Source organism: Thermobia domestica, chromosome 3, assembly GCF_964235325.1.
Source record: "Thermobia domestica chromosome 3, izTheDome1.hap1.1, whole genome shotgun sequence".
NCBI classification, from domain to species: domain Eukaryota; kingdom Metazoa; phylum Arthropoda; class Insecta; order Zygentoma; family Lepismatidae; genus Thermobia; species Thermobia domestica.
In genome coordinates this window covers 344,212,881-344,233,021 of record NC_137456.1, presented here as the reverse complement: position 1 = coordinate 344,233,021, position 20,141 = coordinate 344,212,881, and the positions used below count along the sequence as shown (strand labels likewise).

Sequence of the window (20,141 nt, the reverse complement as noted above, 5' to 3'; positions counted from 1 at the left end):
CATCACCACCCTCTCGAAAGCACACATTGGGGAACGTCAAAATATTGTCGTCTATTTGATTGATCTGTACCAAGATTTTGGAGAGTCCGCTTCTCCGAAGGTTCGTATTATCAATGGATTGGGGATTTGCATATCCAATTGACCACCTCTAGTCTTTTTGACTTTTTTTTTTTTTTTTTTTTTTTTTTTAGTATTTGGACAGTAACCTATTGAAGAGTATATATTCGCCTCTTAATGTGTGGTATATTTACCTACACATTAAGAAGCGAATATACAATAGCTGTCAAGGAATAATTATATACGTAGTGCTACAGGAAAGAAACGGCAGCGGTTGCTCCACGAAAGGATAAATTTAAAGCCATATATTAAAAAGAAAACCGAGACGCGTTGGAAAAAGGTAAAAAAAAAAAAAATGAATGTAAGACTCACCCTTGTCAAAAAAAAAAAACTACATGACTTTTAAGAATGAGAAAAGACGAAACATGGCAAAAACAAAGAATGAAATGGAAAAATAAAGAATCATTGCACTTACAGTAGTAAGAAGAATCCACTCATTTTGACACTGGAATTCATTCGTGTATATTTACTGGTACCTTTTTCTTAATGAAATTACCGTACAACACGTGCTTCCATAAATTTTATAGCTATCCATTATTACGCTAGTATGCACACATACACACATACACAATAACCCACATGCACACACACTCACACTCACAAACACAATGGATTTTATTGACAGTGCAAAATTTAAGACTAAACTTTTATAACTCCAATTTAAGAAATCATTTCTTTGGAGGTGAAAAATCGAAAAAGAAAGTACATCTTAAAATTAATTAATCTCTGAGGGATGAAAGCGAAAACACATAAACATTAATTTGAATTCTATATTTATTAGTTACATACACAATGTGCACATTTTTGTCGTATAAAATATTATTCATACTATTTGTAATGCAAGAAATACTGATTGTCCATATTATTTGTAATACAAACAAGAAATATGTCGACAATGCATATCTATTGGTTATAATCTAAAACTTAGAGATCTTTTAATAATATAAAATAAAAAAGAATTAAATTTTCCTATTGATTTCGTATGAAGGAAAACACATTCCATAGTTTCGCCCTTTTTCCGCGGTAGTTAAATTTCACCTACAGCTCTTTGCAAACCAATCATCGGAGAAAGGTCATTTTTCCTCCCAATGATGACAGATTGGAACGCTGAAACAGAATAATAAAAATAAAAATCATGAACAATCATAGTGCAATTTTTCAGGTGGGGAGAAAAGGGAAAAAATAATTACAATACGTCATGTACAATCAATACGCAATAAAACGATTGTTTACTGCACTCGCTTGCATGAAGTCACTTATTCTCAGTAACCCACTTTCAACGGCCTTCCATACAGTGAAATTAAACTACCATTAATTTTAGTTATTCTGTATTACCTTAACTTTTGATTTTATTGCAGCTGTTAACTCTGATTGTTCAGGAGGATCAAAGAAGTTGGAGGATATAAGACTTTATATATACACGTACATGAGAAATAATTCTGAAACGCTCATAGAAGGCTAGATTACGTATGTGCTCACAATATACAATGCCACTCCAAGACCACTTTAGGATGTGAGCTAAGAGTGATGATCAAGTATATTGATACGATATCATAACTGATGCAAAAAAAAAAAAAAAAACTGAGTTTTACGCCCCACAGTTATGTCGTCTAGGCTAAAAGAGACGGTGATGATGAAGAATGAATGAAATGGTGGGCTGAAGAAAGTGAGAGGAAATGGGAGAACCGCAAGGAAACCCACGCACACGGTGTTTGTCCACCACAAAGTTCACTTGGCGGGGGCTGGGATCATAACTGATGCAGACAAGTATGGTATGAAAGAAAAAATTTTCTAATAATAAAATAATATAGCTACTCATTTATCAAACACAACAAGACAACGATAGAAATTATTATTTTTCACTACTGCTATGTAACGCACAAAACGAAGTAAAAATTTCGCATTTACATATTGTGATAGAATTGCGCTATCGTATGCAGAAATCTGACAAGCTGTACACAAGTGGAACTAAGCAGTAAAGGCATCCTTCTACCGTCATAAGAAATTTCATCCTGATTGGATACGATTTAGTAAGTTAAATGTATGATGGAAGACGAAACATGTATTAGCATTTCAAAATATGGCAAAAACTAAAGTGAAAATTACAAACTAAATGGTGTATAACTTTTATATTCCGAAAGATCCCAAACTGAGAGCATAACGCTGGCTCCCTCACTTGTTACTGGAGTATTTTAAAAAGTAAGACTTCTAGAACCAGAATTCTGTCACAATCAGTAGGCTGAAAATCATCACATTGTTTGTTTCGAGCAGTGTTAGGTGTTGTGGTAGTTATTATTATTATTATTATTATTATTATTATTATTATTATTATTAATAATAATAATAATAATAATAATAATAATAATAATAATAAAATATACTTACTTCTCTTTGGTGAAAATTATATTTTACCCCTCTGTTGAGAAAAATATTTTCGGGAGGAGTATTTTACACATTCAAAAAAAAAAAAAAAAATCCAGCGCGAACACAATAACATGTGATACATTCCATATTAAAACTTTCCTTATATAAATACTTAAGTCAAATAAAATAATTGCTGAAGTAATAAAACAAGGAAATCTTTAAAAATCTAAAATGATAAATAAATAAATACAGTGTATCTAAAGAAGACAAGGGTAGTTGCTGAAACAGTTACATTTAAATAAAAGTGGGGCAGCGGGGGCTCGGTAATAGAGCGTTCATCTCTCGTGCCTGGGGCCCCTGGTTCGATCCCAGCTCACGCCAAGCGGCTCTGTGTTGGACAAACACCGTGTGCGTGGGTTTTCTTGGAGTTCTCCAATTCTTCCCACATGCTTCATTCCACCATTTAATTCATTCCTCATCACCAGCGTCTCCCTTAGCCTCAGTGCCTGAACGTGGAACGTTAAGTCAAATGCTTCATTTACATAAAAGTATTGCCTTGTTCAGCAGTTATTTTATTTTAGTTAAGTACTAATAAAATATTACTATTTTCTTTCTCTTCTTCTTGCTCGGCATTTTCCTATATGTCCTATATGGGTATTATAAAATAACACGTCAAAAACTCACCTGTCACACCTTCGGTGTGTAAGTCATCCTCCACAGTGATATTATTTCTAGAGCAGCTCGACGAGCAGAAAGGGGTGAAAGTCACGGCTTCAAGTTCAGTTACGAAAGATTCTGTGCTAGGTGGTCTGCTGATCAATTCATCATTTGCACGAGCATTGGCCACACACTCTGGAAAGTGGGAGTACATGCAAGTCTTATCTTTGCAAATAACCTGTACTTACAGCTTATGCCTATTACAACGACTAAATACATTTAACATGAAATGTAGCAGTTTAATTTCATGTAAACAGTAAAGTGAGCTTTTTACTATATTTTGTATTAAAAAAAAACAAAAAACAACTAAGAGCATATAGAAAGGAAAATGAGTTGGCAGGAAAATATCAGCCATAAATTTCACATGCTTTCTGTTCTGGATATTTTCAGCGTAAAGGCCGGTGTGAAGAGGAAATGTTTTACAAGAATACAATGCTACAAGAAAAACAATTACATCGCATTCATTCTGAATATACGTTTTCATAATTATCTTTAAAAGTTAAATTTAAATAAATTACAGGTCGTAATGAACAATTTCTTGTTTTGAACATGCATTACCGATACTGGTACAATTTCGTTCGAAATTAAATTTATATATCAACCCAGAGTCCAAAATCGTCCTAACCTCTGTGCAGGAATGGTTACTTCTTAAATGGAAAGAGAAGTATAATAAATATTGACAAACTTGTGGACAGATAGATTTTATGGATTATTGTCTGCCCGTTGTTAACGAAGCAGCGATCGGATTTGAGAACGGAGTGAGAACGCAAAATATCGCATCTTGAAAACAAAGAACACAAATGACTACCTGCGTTTTCGAAGGTGGACATTTTCTGAGCAAAAACACCAAGGCAAGTAATTTCTTGCTATGTACTGTTTCATTTAAATTCTGCTCCGTAAAAAAAAAAAAAAAAAAAAAAAAAAAAAAAAAAAAAAAAAAAAAACTTACATTTATAATACAAGTTTGAAAAATCAAGCGCTCCAACTCTGGGCTCTCTCTTTATTTTTTATTTTTTAATGTCCTACTCTGGGAGTGGCAGTCGTCACCTCTGGATTCGGCCCTATTGTGTACACAGCTTGCTTCTGGCAACAGCAGATATGTAAGCCCCGAAGCAATGAGGTGTTCCTTTTTACTGATGGGGCTGCAGTGCTTCAGTGGTAGAGCGTTCACTTCTAGTGCGTAGGGTCCCTGGTTCGATCCCAGCTCGTGTCAAGGGGCTTTGTGGTGGACAAACACCATGTGCCTGGGTTTTCACGACATTCTCCCGTTTTCGCTTACTTTCTTCATACCACCATTTTTCACTTGTCATTATCACCATCTTCTTTAGCCTTGGTGGCTTATCCTGGGGCGTGAATCTAACTATTTAATTTCATATGTTTTTAATGGTGAGGATGTGGTGTTCTACCTGAAAGCAAGGTTTTGACCCAAAGAGAATTCCATTGTTAATGCACGCATAAATATTAAAAGGATATTCCCTATGTCAAGAGCTCGCTTAAATACATCTGACTGGGACCACCATCAACCACGGACCCTTAAATAGAAATTTGGTTTCCTTTGAATCGTTTCACGATTAGCAGTGGAACTCATAATAATGCAGTCATATAGAGGATACTTAATTGAGTTGGAATATATTTTCTTGAAATTCAGTGAGCTAACATTGTTCCTCTAACATTGTTCAGTATCCATCATCACATCCAGACACCGGAGCCTAGAATACGAGGGAGCTCTCCACTCAATTAATGAACAAAACATTCGAGCACTGTCAAAACCCCGTTACATTATTATGATTCACACACCCAATTCTGTGGCACAGCTACAGTAGCCAAGTGTCTTGTGAGGGTGCGTAGGTGCAACAGGACGATGGTCGCAGTTTGAGAGTGCTCTCAACTGGGGTAATATCCTCCCATTGATTATGCACATATACAATGGGGTACTACTTTAACAAACGAGTCTATCAAATATACATCGATTTTGTGCATTTTTTCACTAGATTTAAGGCAGTAGTGTTACAAAGGGCTAAACAAAACAACGGAGTGATCAAAGGGGTTAGAACTTCCATAGGGCTCGTCATTTCTAACTTTGAAGTCATACATGATTGGCATTGCAACCATTGCCGAGGGTCATTTCTCAAAGCATTCGAGCAGACGGTTCTACCTAACAGAAAATTCGTAGGTAACATACGATGTGAAATATATTTTTGTCAAGGAATGAAAGTGTGAATGTAAGTAATTACTGTCAGTACATAGCAAATTGAAATGAACTTTGGGCTTTACTCGAGCAGACGGTTCTACCAAATTTTGACATATTTCTGTTTTATATCAGCTTAGAACAATGTATTTCTTTTAGCAGAGCATAACTAAATCAGAAGCTCCATTCATGCTTGCAGATTTACTTCAGGAGACCTCAGTTCAAATACAACCTGGACGTAAAGCATAATAATGTCAGTGAATAAAACACGAACTAATTTATACCAGCTGGCCACTAAAAAGCAGGAATGTTATATAACCGAGTCACAGTAGGAGCACAGCAAGAGGGCCCGAGCAGCAGCGACGGGACCCGTTCGTAGGGAGCAGGCGCGTCAGCGACGGGGAGTATACATATAAACGAGGATAGTGGAAGAGAACACTTATATATACAATACTTTCACTGATCACTTAAAATTCATTTCAATCTGCTGTACACTGACAGTAATTCCTTTTTTCACATTCTCATTCCTTCACGAAAAATGTTTCTCAAAATATTTTACCTACAAATTTTCTATTTGGTAGAACCGTCTGCTCGAGTGAACCCAAATTTTGAGTGATAGTGAAGACATTGTAAGCGTGAGCTTTTCAACTATCGGATATAGTATACGTAAGACAGGAGCAGTTCCAGAAGGAGCTGGACGCTCATACTTTTAGGGATTATTCATTGAGTATCTACGAACTTAAAAAGGGGGTAACAAACCCACTTTCATTTACTTCGCGAGTGATACGAAAATAAAAAATAACGTACCTGTTTGTTGTTCTTCTGCCTTTATTGACACTAGGCGTTTAGTGATGTGCAAATGTTTGAGAGATGTATGCAGTAGTAGCAGGTCTAGCGTGATTGCTTTGCGGTTTTTGTGCAAACAATCCGTTCTTTTCGTATTAGCTTGAGGTTTTTTCCGTACAGGTTTGCGTCATTGTGTAGAGGTTTCTGTGAGCTGAACGCAACGGGAAGTTTGTTTTTATGTTTTTTTCTTGTTTACTTTCACTTACTGCTAATTTGCATTTTCGGGAATTTTCTTGCGGGCCGTATAACGTCCTTGCAGCTGTAGGCGGAGGTTCCGACTACGCGCGATGGCATTTTTACATGAACCTGGCAACATTTATAAAAATGCCGATCGAAAATAGGAGAAGAATGGCAGCTGAAGTGGTGAAGACGTAGTTCGATGTGCAAAATATTCTACTTTATAGAAGAAGCATGAGTAATTATAAATAATACATGAAGCTGGATGAGTTCCCGAAAAAGGAGGACGTTCGAGTAACATGCATTTGGTAATTTGTGTTAGGTATGTGGTAGGGATACGTGATAATGTCGTAGCACACGTGGCCTCCTTTCTTTTGAAGAAAAAGTATCCCCTACAAACGCGGTTTCATAACTTTCTCTTGGAAGTAGCTCGAATATATCCTCCTAGTATTTGATTGTGATTCGATATGATGCTTTGTGCTCCTTATGTCTTTTTACTTTCATTCCTCACATTTGCCCTTGACTTTATATGTGCATGTGTAGTGCCCTTGTACTTTATCTATGAGCGTGTGTATGTGTGTGGGGGGGGGGGGATTTAACGCATATCGCATGTCTTGCGCTCCTTCTGCTCCTTATTGTCTTTTTAATTTTATTCCTCACATTTGCCCTTGTACTTTCTATGTGCATGTGTAGTGCCCTTGTACTTTATCTATGAGCGTGTGTATGTGTGTGGGGGGGGGATTTAACGCATATCGCATGTCTTGCGCTCCTTCTGCTCCTTATTGTCTTTTTTAATTTTATTCCTCACATTTGCCCTTGTACTTTCTATGTGCATGTGTAGTGCCCTTGTACTTTATATATGACTGTGTGGGGGGGGATTTAACGCATATCGCATGTCTTGTGCTGCAGGATACTTCTTACTCTTGCATTACGTAGGGAAATGTTATTTCATGTGGAAGTGGTAATAGAACACAGAAGAAGCGCAGATCAGGGTGTATTCACACTTTATATTGGAGTGTGAATACAAGATGATCTGGGTTTCCTATGTGTTCTGTTACCACTTGCACATGAAATAACATCATTTCCCTACGTAATGCACGAGTAAGAAGTATCCTGGAGCACCGGAAACAAGGGCGGTCTCATGTATACTATTACCACTATTATTGGTGATGTTCGACACGTGATTCTTTGTACCATTCTGGCACGTGATAAACACGTACAATTTAGGTCATGTTTGACACGTCATTTTTGTTACCATTTTGGTACGTGATAAAGACGTTCCAAATTTTCAAAAGACGTCATTTTGAATTCGAACACCAAAAAAAAGACGTATTTATTTATTTATTTCATTTTCCGCCGTAAGAACTTAGCGTTCATGGCTTCGTCAAGAGATACAGTTACTATTGCAAGTTATAATAATAATAATTGCAAGAGATACGCTAGAATTAGTAATACAATTATTAAAAAATAATATGTATTAATACAATATATAAAGTAATAATACAAAATATATACGTAACAATAAAACAAAGTGTACTTTTAGAGAAAATATAAATTTACCTTGTTTTATATATTTTAAAATTCAAATAAATCTTAATATTTACATTATAAAGAAAGATCACAGTGAAGATATTCATCTAAACCATAGAAAAGATGTTTGAGTAACAGTAACTTGAGGTGTCTCTTAAACTGCAAGTTTGGCATTCGTTTGACACGATCTGGTAATTTATTATAAAGTTTTATTCCTATGTGGTGTAACGAATTTTGAGTTCTTGTTAGACGGAAATTTTGGATATGAATATGATTGGTTGTTCTTGTGTTGTATTCGTGTAGGTCCGAGTTGAGTTGAAAGTTTCTTTTATTCATATGTATAAATGATGTTGTTTCTAGAATGTATATACACGGCAATGGTAATATTTTAAGTTTCTGAAACAGTGGTCTACTTGGTGTATGAAACGTGATTGATAACATTATTCGTAACATTTTCTTCTGCATAGTAAACACTTTCTTTGCATAACAGGTATTACCCCAGAAAATGATTCCATACGATAGAATTGACTGACTCAATCCGAAATAAATTGTTTTCAATGTTTCTGTAGTTAGAATCTTACTAACTTTACGTATAAGATATATTTTCGCGCTTAGTTTCCTCAACAAATCATTCACGTGATCGTCCCATGTTAACTTAGAGTCTAATTTTATCCCTAAAAATTTACAAGTGTCAGATACCTGTATGAGTTCCCCGTCTATACGTATTTGATGTATATTTAGAGAGTTCAGTTTTCCTTCATTGAAACTCATTATAGTTGTTTTCGCTGCATTTAAGTTAAGTTGGTTTGCTTTTATCCATTCTGTAATTTTATCTGTCGTGTTCTTAAATATGATTTCCTCGGAGCAAATGTTATTTGGAATTTCAACTAAAATATTTGTATCATCCGCAAAAAGTACGCTTTTGTTTGGAACTATATAATCAGGAAGATCGTTAATGTATATAAGGAAAAGTATAGGACCTAATATTGATCCTTGTGGAACTCCGTGCCTAATGTGTCTTACCTCTGACTTGGTTGGACCTATTTCTATGTATTGCATGCGGTTAGTCAAATAGGAGTGGAACCATAAATTAGCATGGCCTCTAATACCATAACTACGCAATTTATTCAATAAAATTTTATGATTAACAAGGTCAAAGGCTTTTGTGAGATCCAGAAATATTCCATATATTTTATTTCTTCTCTCTCTCGCTTTATATATATCACTTAGAAAAGCAACTACAGCATTGTTAATTGATTTGCACTTACTAAACCCGAATTGGCTCTTCGTGAAGATATTATTCTTTTCCAAAAAGGGCACCAATCTGTTATACATAACTTTTTCTAAAATTTTGGAGAAAACAGATAGAATAGAGATAGGACGATAATTTCCTGGGTCAGTAGTTGATCCTTTTTTGTGTATAGGTCTTATTTTTGCAAGTTTAAGATCTTCTGGAAATGTTCCCGTTTCAAGAGAGGAATTGCATATATCAGTCAACGGTATAAGAAAATATTCGGCACACATTTTAAGCAAGTAATAAGGAATATCGTCGGGCCCAGAAGATTTTTTCGTCTTCATTTTTTTAATAATCGATCTTATTTCTAACTCTGTGGTAGGTATTAAGTATATAGATACAGAATTACTACATAATTTTATGTTGTTAGTCTTTTCAGACTCAGAATTTGAGTATGTTTTCGCAACGTTGGCAAAAAAAAATCATTAAGTTAATGACGTGACTGTGCTATCTGGGATATAATTACACATAGCGAGTATTAGAGCGCACATGTTGAAATCGGAAGTGGATGGGGCAACATTGACCCTAAATGGAGTCCATTTTGAATTACTAAAGAACAAGGAGTGATTCCTCCGTACATCACTGTAGTTAGTTATTATATTTATTTTTTAACATTTAGGATTTGGATTTTAGTTTCTTGAGCTTTCGGCATCGAAGGCCGGTCACTTACATGAGGATGGCGTCTCTCGGGGGCACACTATCCGGAGAAAGGGAAGGAAGGAAGCGGCCTCGGATCTACAAATTAGGTATCACCCCGGCATTTTCTTTATGTGAATGAGGAAAATCTCATTCAGGATCGCAGGCCTGATAAAGCTTTTCCACTTTTTCCACCGATTGCCTAAACCGGGAATCGAACCAGGGACGGCTCGCACCGAAGACGAGAGCATTAGTGGTTACGCTAAGCGGGACCACTATTTTTAAGATGTTTTTGTTTATTTATTGTATTTTTTATCATTAAGAGTGCAAAATGAGAGCAAATAACTCTCCTCTTCTCATTATTTAGAGTTCCACTAAGTACCCAAGTTAACGCTGTTGCAATCCATTGTACATTTCTTTTTCGAAATCTATATAGACTTTTATAGTCATGCACATCAGAGTCTCTTCCAACTTTGTACACTTTTTTCTTGGCTACAAATTCATAAAGTCAACCATTTCGACCCACTCTAACACACTATGAGGTAAGTGAACTAGGTACTGAGGTGGTTCACAAAATTTGGAGATTAATCTCAGCTAGTTGAGATTATACTCAACTGTATGCATAGGAAAAAAAAATGAGAAATCACAGTTTGATTCATCAGTTCCGAAGATTTAGTCAGGTAGTTGAGATTAAACGGAAATGACGTCACGTTGTCTCGGCTTTTATTTATACAACTTTGAGATTTTCTCAAAATTTTGACCAAAGAGTAAAATCTCACTTTTGTTCATATCATCCAATTATTCCATACGCAGAAAATGTGGGGTTTACTAACTCTGGAAAATGAAAAACCGGCACCCGTTCATAATTCAATATGCTGTAGATCTACGTGTGAAGTATCTCTGTTCGGAACAATCCATCGGAAGGAAACGTACTATCGTGAACAAAAGTGAATTAGCACCTGTATTCTGTACATCTTTAGTACAGTTACTAACAAGCTTAATAGATACATTGTGCTATAAATGAGAAACTGAAATTTGTATTGACCATTTTATTGTATTTACCAGTAACTGCCTCTTTTTTAAAATGATAGAAATAGATGAGCAAAAGTATATAAATCTTTACGTGAAAATTTTTGATTTTGTAAATGAAATTCATTCTTTAAACTTATACGGTACTTCAACTACAGGAAATTAGTTTAAGAAGTCCTTTTTCATTCTCAATAAATGCATAAAATTCCTTACAAGTAAATTTCAAATTTTCCTTGATACACTCCCTGTCATCTCTTTAAAATTATATAAACAGATGAACAAAATCTATTAATCGTTAATAGGTTGTGAAAGTTTTAGTTTTGTATTTACAGAATGAAAGTTACTTTTCAAATCTATACTTCGAACTAGATGAAATTGCTTCGAACTTGATACAAATTTGAAAAAGACGGTCATAAATGGCCGGTAAGAAGTTTGTACCGGTCACCTTCTTTAATCAAAATAACAGCACTATATCCGGCCAGGCCGGCAAAAACTGGTCAGTTGGCAACCCTAATCAGATGCACGCATATTATCATTCTGTGCGTAATTAGCTGGGAATTCGCCTAAGTCATAGCATACCAGAACGTCTTATTCATTTCAAAGAAAAGAATGAAAGAAAAATATTCTTTTAATTTGACGGAATATCCTTAACCTATACGAAAAAATAAAAATTTGCCATGTTATTTTTTTCGGATGTGCAGTTTATTCCCCTGTGTAAATAGTATTTTAATTGGCACACTGATTGTCATTTTATTCGGCCTCTATTCGTCCCTCTTTTAAATCAACAGAGCTTGTGTAGTGATGTGTAAATTCCGGGAATATATATATTTTTTGGATATTCCCAGGTAAAATTCTCGGGAAGATTCCCCAAAATGGTAATATTCTGGGAATTTATGTGTAACCGAAAGAAACTTGCATTCTATTATTATTTGGAATTCCTTTTTTTAATTATAGTATGTTTATTACTGTTGTCTGCAGATGGTCCTTTAAAATGTATATTCTGAACGGTATTGTGTTATTTTATTATGCTTAGAAAGTATGCATAGATGTATATTTACTTACAATATATTTTATGGGAGTAAATATGTTGAAAAAAATTGGTATAGGAAGTCCACATAATTTTACACCACTAAACAGTTTATACAGGGCGGTCGTGCGTCAATGACGGAAAATTCGGGCGATGAATCTACAGGTAAAAACAAGCAAAAAATGTCATATGAACATTGGTTGAATGCGACTTCGTTTGGACGCTAGGGGCGTCTGAAATGTCACCTTCCGAGGCGGCAATTTGCAATATCGCAAGAACGGAGAGAAATACAAATGTCGGGTCAAAAGATATCAAAGGAAACCCCATTCGAAGAATACAAGTATGCATAAGTGATGGCGAAACAGTGGCGGCGCTAGACGGGGCACAAAGAAAGTGAATGTACTGTAAAAACAAGAGGTATTGTACTTACCGTGGTCAACATAATGCTGTCTTAAAGAAGGTGTTTATTATGTCCTCCTTGTTCTTCGAGAAAGACAGCTACACAATGGCGTAAGGATTCTCTGACTTTTCGCAATAACGCTGGAGTTTGGCGTAGTGTGGCAAATGCAGCTCACACACGCTAGCGAAGATCTTCAATGCCACGCACGGGCCGTGTATACACGAGACTCTTCACCTAACTCCACAGGAAAAAGTCTACGGTATTCAGATCGGGTGAACGTGGGGGCCATAGTCCTTTGCTTCCACGATATATCTACCTGCGTAGAAATTTTTCGTTCAGATATGCACGAATAGTGGGACATGAATGGGAAGGGACGCCATCATGCATAAACCACATACACTGTCGTGTTCTCAGTGGGACGTCTTTAAGTAGAATAGGTAGGCCCTAGGTCAGAAACTGGAGATACGATATTGCTTGCGTTCAATCGCTGAGGTAAGAAGTGTTGTTTCACAACGTCGTCATCAATAATACTAACCAAGACATGGAATTAGAAATGCTTATGATGCTTCGTTTCTACAATTGCATGCGGGCTGTTGGGTGTCCATCGATTGTCATTGCGGACATTTGTGATGCCATCCCATATGAATGCCTCATGCGACAACAACATCTGTGCTAGAACTTTTCTCAGCGTTTCATTCACTTTCTTTGTGCTCCTTGGGCCGCCACTGCTTTGCCATCACTTATGCATAATTGGATTCTTCGGATGGGTATTCCTTTGAAATCTTCTTAGGCGACATTCCTACTTCTTTCTGTTATACAGATACTGTATTCCTACATGCCGCCTCCGATAGTGTCCCTATAACGTACCATTGTTGCCTTTGTTCATTAACATTTGTTGCTGCATGTTCCAAGTAACATCCCCTCCTACAGTTTGTCAGTGTAAATTGTTCGGTTTACTCCGCGTTGCATTCACTTCGTTTGTGCCCGCTGGCGCCGCCACTGTTTCGCCATCACTTATGCATAATTGTATTCTTCGGATGGGGTTTCCTTTGATATCTTTAGACCCGACATTCGTATTTCTCTCCGTTCTTGCGAAATTGCAAATTGCCGCCTCGGAAGGTGACATTTCAGACGCCTCTAGCGTCCAAAAAGCCGCATTCACCCAATGTTCATCTGACAGTTTTTGCTTGTTTTTACCTGTAGATTCATCTCCTGAATTTTCCGTCATTGATGCACGACCACCCTGTATTTATATGTAAGAAGTCTTTCTAAAGTTGACCCTACTACTGATGTTATAATATATTAAATTTTTAAATGTTATAAACAAATTAAGTTGGGCAACTGCCAAAAAACACACGTCTCTCCATTTTTATCAACATTTGCTCATACATATTTGTCAACAATATTTCCAAGATACTGATTTATCTTTAGAATTTTGGACGTAACATTGCCACACACGACCTTTCTTCCTACCCATACCTCGAAATTTCTTGCGTTAATTCACATTTAAAAGAAGCCTGGAGTACCTATTCAGAAGCTCTGAGTCAGGCAGCAGACAGACACGTCTATTACTAATGTTAATTCGGGGTGTATTGATAACACTTCAACTCTACCTCCACAGAATTTCTAGATTAATTTTTCTGAGTTGTTCCTTTCCATTTATAAATTAGTGTTTTGCTGCTTTATACTACAATTGGAAATTGACAATTAAAAATCATATTACTAACTATTATAAAAAGTAGAGTCAACAAATTTCAATATTTTAACCTCCAAATTATTTAAAACCTGGTAAGAATGATAATACATGAAAATAAAGTAGTTAGTAATATAGTTCTTACAATTTAGAAAATAAAATAAAGAAACGAAAATAAATTTCTTCCCGGGAATTTATATGCCAGGGAAGAAAACCCGGGAATATTCCCAATTTTTATTTCTCTTCCTACCGGGAATATTCCCACTGCTCATGTCACTATTAGCACTAAGCTTACAGGGAAAGGACATGAACCTGTCATCCGAACATCCGAATCAAACCTAGTCCATTCCATAAACATACCAACGATATATACATGCACAAAAAATTAGGTGCCATGGACAACGGAGTCCTTGGGGCCTATTAAACCTGGTAGTATAAAGAAAATCGTAGACTCGCAGTGAAATAGCTATTGCATCAACACTGTTCATTGGAAAGTCATGGAAAGTTCATTCCTCAGCATGAAATAAGCTTTCCAGAGTTGCTATGTATTGGGGCCCATAACGCACTTGAACAGGCAAAATTGGGAGAATGTCGAGAAAATTCTCTCCAGAAATCAATCCCATTAACTTTTGACCCCTGTGGAGTGGCCCCGGGTAAAAACACACAATCCAAATGTATCTTTAAATATACTATTGGGGTTCTGAAATGAGTGTACAAAGTTTTGAATTGATAGACGGAATAGATATGAGGAAAATGTGTAGCTCTATTGTTATCAGTAGCGTCTTCTCTGGGTGTGCAAGTCGTGTGTTAACGCGAAACGAAAAATGAAGAAAAGAGTATTTTAATTTAATTAAATAGATGGTCAGAACTTGGGATTTTTTATTTCCAACGAGACAGAATCAACTGTTGAACTGCAAAAGAACAGAGAAGTGCTGTGCGGTCTCCATCATGTTTTGAGGAGGTAACTCTGCGAGTAAGTCGTTGGCAATGCTTTGGCTGAATTGTCACTGCTTCAGAAAACCTCTATTGCGAGGGCGCTTCGTGTTCCTCACCTCGTGCTTGTGTGATCCAAGGCGTTGGTTAGGAAATCAATGTCTTGAGATTTCTGCTTCTCTCAAGCGTTGCCAAGTCTGTAGATTTATTTCTGGATGTACAGATATTTTATAGCAATACGGAAAACATTTTTTGGGGGAGAGAGCGGGTATGATCTACGCACTTTTTATTGCTAAACATATCATTCAATTTAAAAGTTAATGGTGCAATCGACTTCTTCCTGAAATACGTGTAAGGAGTACGCTGAAAAGAAAGACCATTTTTTTCTCGATCCAAGTTGCGTTAGAAGTGTCAGCTGATGCAAAAAAAAATGCCTCGACGTTAAGCTAGTTTTCCATTATGCCTTTTTATTTCCCTAATTTTCATTTACTTTGTCGTTAGTAGATCATCTTCAAGACATGGTTTCGGGCCCCTATTACTGTTTCTAAAGCAGTAAACCAGAGGTTTCTACGCAAAGAAAGACGACTTGAGCTGAAGTTCAAGTAATTGTAAGTAAATAATTGCTTGTTTTTGATTTGCAGTGTCATATTTTGAGGGTATATTTACTTATACTATAATTATTATAATTAAATGTATTCCTTACGTAATAACATCCTCCTTGATTGCTCTTTATAATTTCCAGACTAAATTGTTAGAAGTAAATTGTTAGTTATAGGTTGGCGTAAATAGGGCATTATGCAGTAACGATCATGGTTCCTTACTTTCGAAAATTGCGAAAACTTCCAGGTACAGACTATATTCAGGAAATCGATGGTTGGGCAAAGTATAGTCACTATTAAATACTCGTATGCTGAATGCGAATGCCACTAAAATAGTTATGCGTAAATTGAGGTAAAATTATTACAATATTATCGATCTGTAAAAAAACGTGGGTGGGCCCATCTTTGCTCCTGGGAAGAGGGGATTCCTCCTCTAGTATCGCCTATGGTTGCGAGGGTTAGTATATTTTCCCTTTCTTGCCAACGCCCTAACATCCACGTCAGGAGACGCTACTGATTGTTATACAAGTTTTTCCATCATATCTATGCCGGCTATGAATACAAAACTTTGTACACTCATTTCCCAACCGCAATAGAATTTTAAAGATGCATTTGGATTATGTGCTTTTACCCGGGGCCACTACACAGGGGTCAAAAGTTGACGCGACTGACTTCTGGAGGGAAATTTCCCGACATTCTCCCAATTTTGACTGTTCAAGTACGTTATGGGCCCCAATACATAGCACCTCTGACAAGCTTGTTTTATGCTGAAGAGAATGAATTATAAGCAATGACTTTCCAATCAACGGTTTTGATGCAATAACTATTTCACTGCGAGTCTACGCTTTTCTTTATACTAACAGGGTTAATAGGCCTCAGGGACTTACTCCATTGCCCATGGCACCTAATTTTTCTTTCCTTTATCGAATGGACTAGGTTTGATTCGGATGTCTGGATCACATGTTCATCTCCTTTCCTTGTTGGTAACTTCATTTCGATTTAATTTCTTTTAAACAGCTTCAGGGCTACACAACTGGATGGCGAACTGTGCCTAGGGGTAAGCGAGAGAAAAAGGCAAAATAGCATTGGTGACCCTAATATTCTTTAATTATATAGTTTTACAAAACCGGATACTGCTAGTATGTATCAAAAGAATTTCAACTGTTTTCCGTGTCCACCTCATACTCAATTTTAGTGCCACCGCACAACGATCTTTATTTGTTTCTTTGATGCAACGTTAAATGGAAATAGAGAGAATTCTGTTTTAGAACAATTGTATCAAATGTAAGCAACCCAAAAGTTGCATAAAACTTGGTATCGTTCACGTTCAAATTCAACTTTTATTAGATATTTGATACAATATATGATGGAATATTTTATCGTCTATTACCGGCTTAAGGGTCATTTTTTCCTTTATCAAGTATTCTTAAACAATCATATGGTAATCAGAAACCTGAGAAGGTCTTAAGAATGAAAGAGAAAGGCAGAGGGGGAAACTGTTTTGTGACCCAAAGTCTAGGGATCTTGTTTTTTTCTTGCACCCCACGCTTCAAATGTAAGTTTGTTGACATTAGGAAGATCTTTCAGCTTATTTTATTATTAATATTATTATTATTTGACAGTCAATTAAAGTTTTCTAATCATATAAATTGTATTGCACAAGGTGCCGAAGGATAATAAGTTTTATTTTTAAACAGTGGCCGGAATTTCAGAAAGATAAAACGTATGTATTTGTATATAAATTACTTGAAAGACTAAAATTAGAATTTGTTTCAGTAATATGAAACAGCATTTCTAAAACTTTGACAAACAAGATTGAATCTGTGCAAAAATGTTTTATTCGACTGCTATGTTTTAAAATGAGAATGAGCTATTACTCACATAGTTATGAATACTGGATTGGTTATTGGGGTATAGAAAGCCTTATGAATAGACGAAAAAATTTCGACAGAGTATGCATGCAAAAAAATACTAGATAACATTTATATCAGTGAATATTGTTTACAAAACATAGGTTTTAAAGTGCCAAATCATAGCATAAGAAATACCATGATTTTAGTTCCTTTGAATTGGAAATGTGAAATTTTAAAAAGATTGACATATTCTTTAAGCTCATTTTAGACTTATTGTATTAAACAATGTGAAAGTTTTATGTGATCTGACTGATAGTTTTTAATTAATGACGTTGAGAAACATTAAGCCAAATGTAATTTTATGACTGCTGTTCTTAGCTTCTTGTTGTTTTAGATGGATGGAAAAATTGATACGTTTTACTACGTTGACAAGGAATTATTTCTGCTTAGCTGACTTTTAGCTACATTGTGTTTTATATTAGTACCCTTCTTTTTATTGTTTTCTTACTTATTATTATTTTTAGTCGATCCCAGCCCCTGCCAAGTGAACTTTGTGGTGGACAAACACCGCGTGCGTGGGTTTCCTCGGGGTTCTCCCGTTTCCTCCCACTTTCTTCATTCCACCATTTCATTCATTATTCATCATCACCGTCTCCTTTAGCCTAACCGGCATAACCGTGGGACGTAAAACTCAAATATTTCATTCCATTTCATTTTCTGATACCATGTGCTGTATTTTTGCCAAAAGCTGTTCGCCTCACTAAAATAAAGATTATCCGCCTTATGCAGAGTCGTTTTGACGTATGATTAGCATCATACTAAAGGCTTGACTACTGCAGGAAACATATGTTAGTCGAACTCTTTAGTATGGCACTAATAACGCGTCAAAACGACTCTGCATAAGGCCCTATTATTTTAGCAACGGTTCTATTTGAACTTCAGCAAATGTATTGTACTGAGCGATCTACTCTCAAACCCAAAAGAAAATTTTTAAATCATAACAAAAGTTCTTACTTTCCCAATTATTAATAAAATTAGTAACAATATAATGGAGCGCTACTCAGGAGCATTAGGAATCACGTAAGTGACTCAACTAACACTCTTCTCCAAAAATAAAAAATCAGATAGAATACAGATTACATGGGTGCGTGAGAGCTTACCTCTAGGTATTCATAACTCTAAGGTACTGAAATAACTTGAGCAATTAAGGTTTGTTATAATAATACACTCAATGGTAATCTTGTTGTTTCAGTTACTTTCAATTTCTAAACAACTTTAAATAGAAAAATATTAGTCATTATATAGTGATGGAAATATGGTTCCTTTCTCGTTCCAAATGAATAACCTTAAGGTAGGAGCTATCTGCTACCATCTATCGGCGTCCTTGTAACTATCACTAGACAAATTCGCTAGTGTTTCATTTTAGTTTTACTTTCGGCTAAGGAGTAATAAATAAATGTCCCTTCCCTTAAAATTACGTCATTAGTGATTTAGTTTTTCTGAGGTACATCTAGAAACGTAGTCTTCGTCAGTGGTGTAACTAAAGGCTTGGGGGGTCTCCCCGCAGACAGCGTGAAGTATGGCCCGTTCTGTACGTCTCATTTCACAATTTGTGGGCCCGTGATGACTTGGGCCCCCGCAATGCGGGGTCTGCGCGGCCCTTATTTACGCCCATGGTTTACGTATAGGAATTACCAGGACGGACTCGGAGTAGCCTATCTCAAACTACCATGCAAACGGAAGGTGTGTAACATCCGTCTCAAAAAGAAGGCCTTCGTCATGAAGTGACATCAAACAAAGTAGTGTCAGACAAGCGCAACTTGCATGACAAGTTGGACAGCTCACAACGACGCAGATATGCTATAACTCGCATTAGCTTACCCCTGACCAACCAATGAAAACGCTTCCCCAAATATTTGCCCAAATCTGCGTTGTCCCAATCCGGCGACCAAGGCAAAAGCCCCGTTTGCCACTTTAATTACGACACTGCCTGCTGAACAGGTGAGCGAAAAAAGTTGTTTTGCAGTGAATTTATTCTATATATATAGGAAAGTACCTAAATATGGAATAGGGTTGAGAATATGGAATACCTCCGTATCTACCCTCGTAGGTGGTGCACTCTCATGAAGGTGCCTTGAGATGCTTGATTATGTATCATGTCATGTGTTTCTGGTCAGTTTGTGGTGAAGTAAGCAGTTTGTTGCACGTAATACTTCAAGGAGTGGATGTTCGCAATTGTTGATTATCGATGGTGAGTGTTTCAGAAGTAATTTTCTTAGTGACATTGTAATTTTAAAATATTAACAGTGAATCACGCGGAAAGTTGGTGTTTTCTAGCTATAGGCTATGCGAGTTAGTTTATTTTGTACCTAGGCTAAGTGCCATTTTTGTGGTTATGAAAACAAATATGGCGAGGCTTGCAATATGGAATACCATAAGGTTTTAAATATGAAATAATATTCCATATTTAGAGTCTTATGCAATCTTTTTGTTTCTTTTCCCACATGAATAAACAGTGGAAGACTTGGGACCGCAACGCAATGAGGAGTGCAATTCAGGATGTGAGGAAGAAGAAAATGGGATTTTTGAAGGCGGCCAAAATATATAATGTACCTGGGACAACACGTTTTCGCTTGCCGTCATCTAAATTGAGTCCTGAAGAAGCTGTTGTGAAGAAACCAGGAAGAAAACCAATTTTAACACTGGAAATGCAGGAGGTACAGGTCCAGTACCTGTTG

General features: G+C 36.3%; 1 protein-coding gene across 1 annotated transcript; it reads right to left on the bottom strand.

Annotated features, from left to right (window-relative positions):
- Positions 1-791: 791 nt before the first annotated feature.
- Positions 792-19,788, bottom strand: LOC145682358 (uncharacterized). The gene is made up of 4 exons (XM_081753932.1): positions 19,773-19,788; positions 6,194-6,331; positions 3,166-3,333; positions 792-1,224 (listed from the first exon to the last, which is right to left on the bottom strand). Exons 1-4 carry the CDS (start codon positions 19,786-19,788, stop codon positions 1,145-1,147), a joined length of 402 nt encoding a protein of 133 aa, XP_081610058.1. The 3' UTR covers positions 792-1,144.
- Between the last annotated feature and the right edge of the window lie 353 nt (positions 19,789-20,141).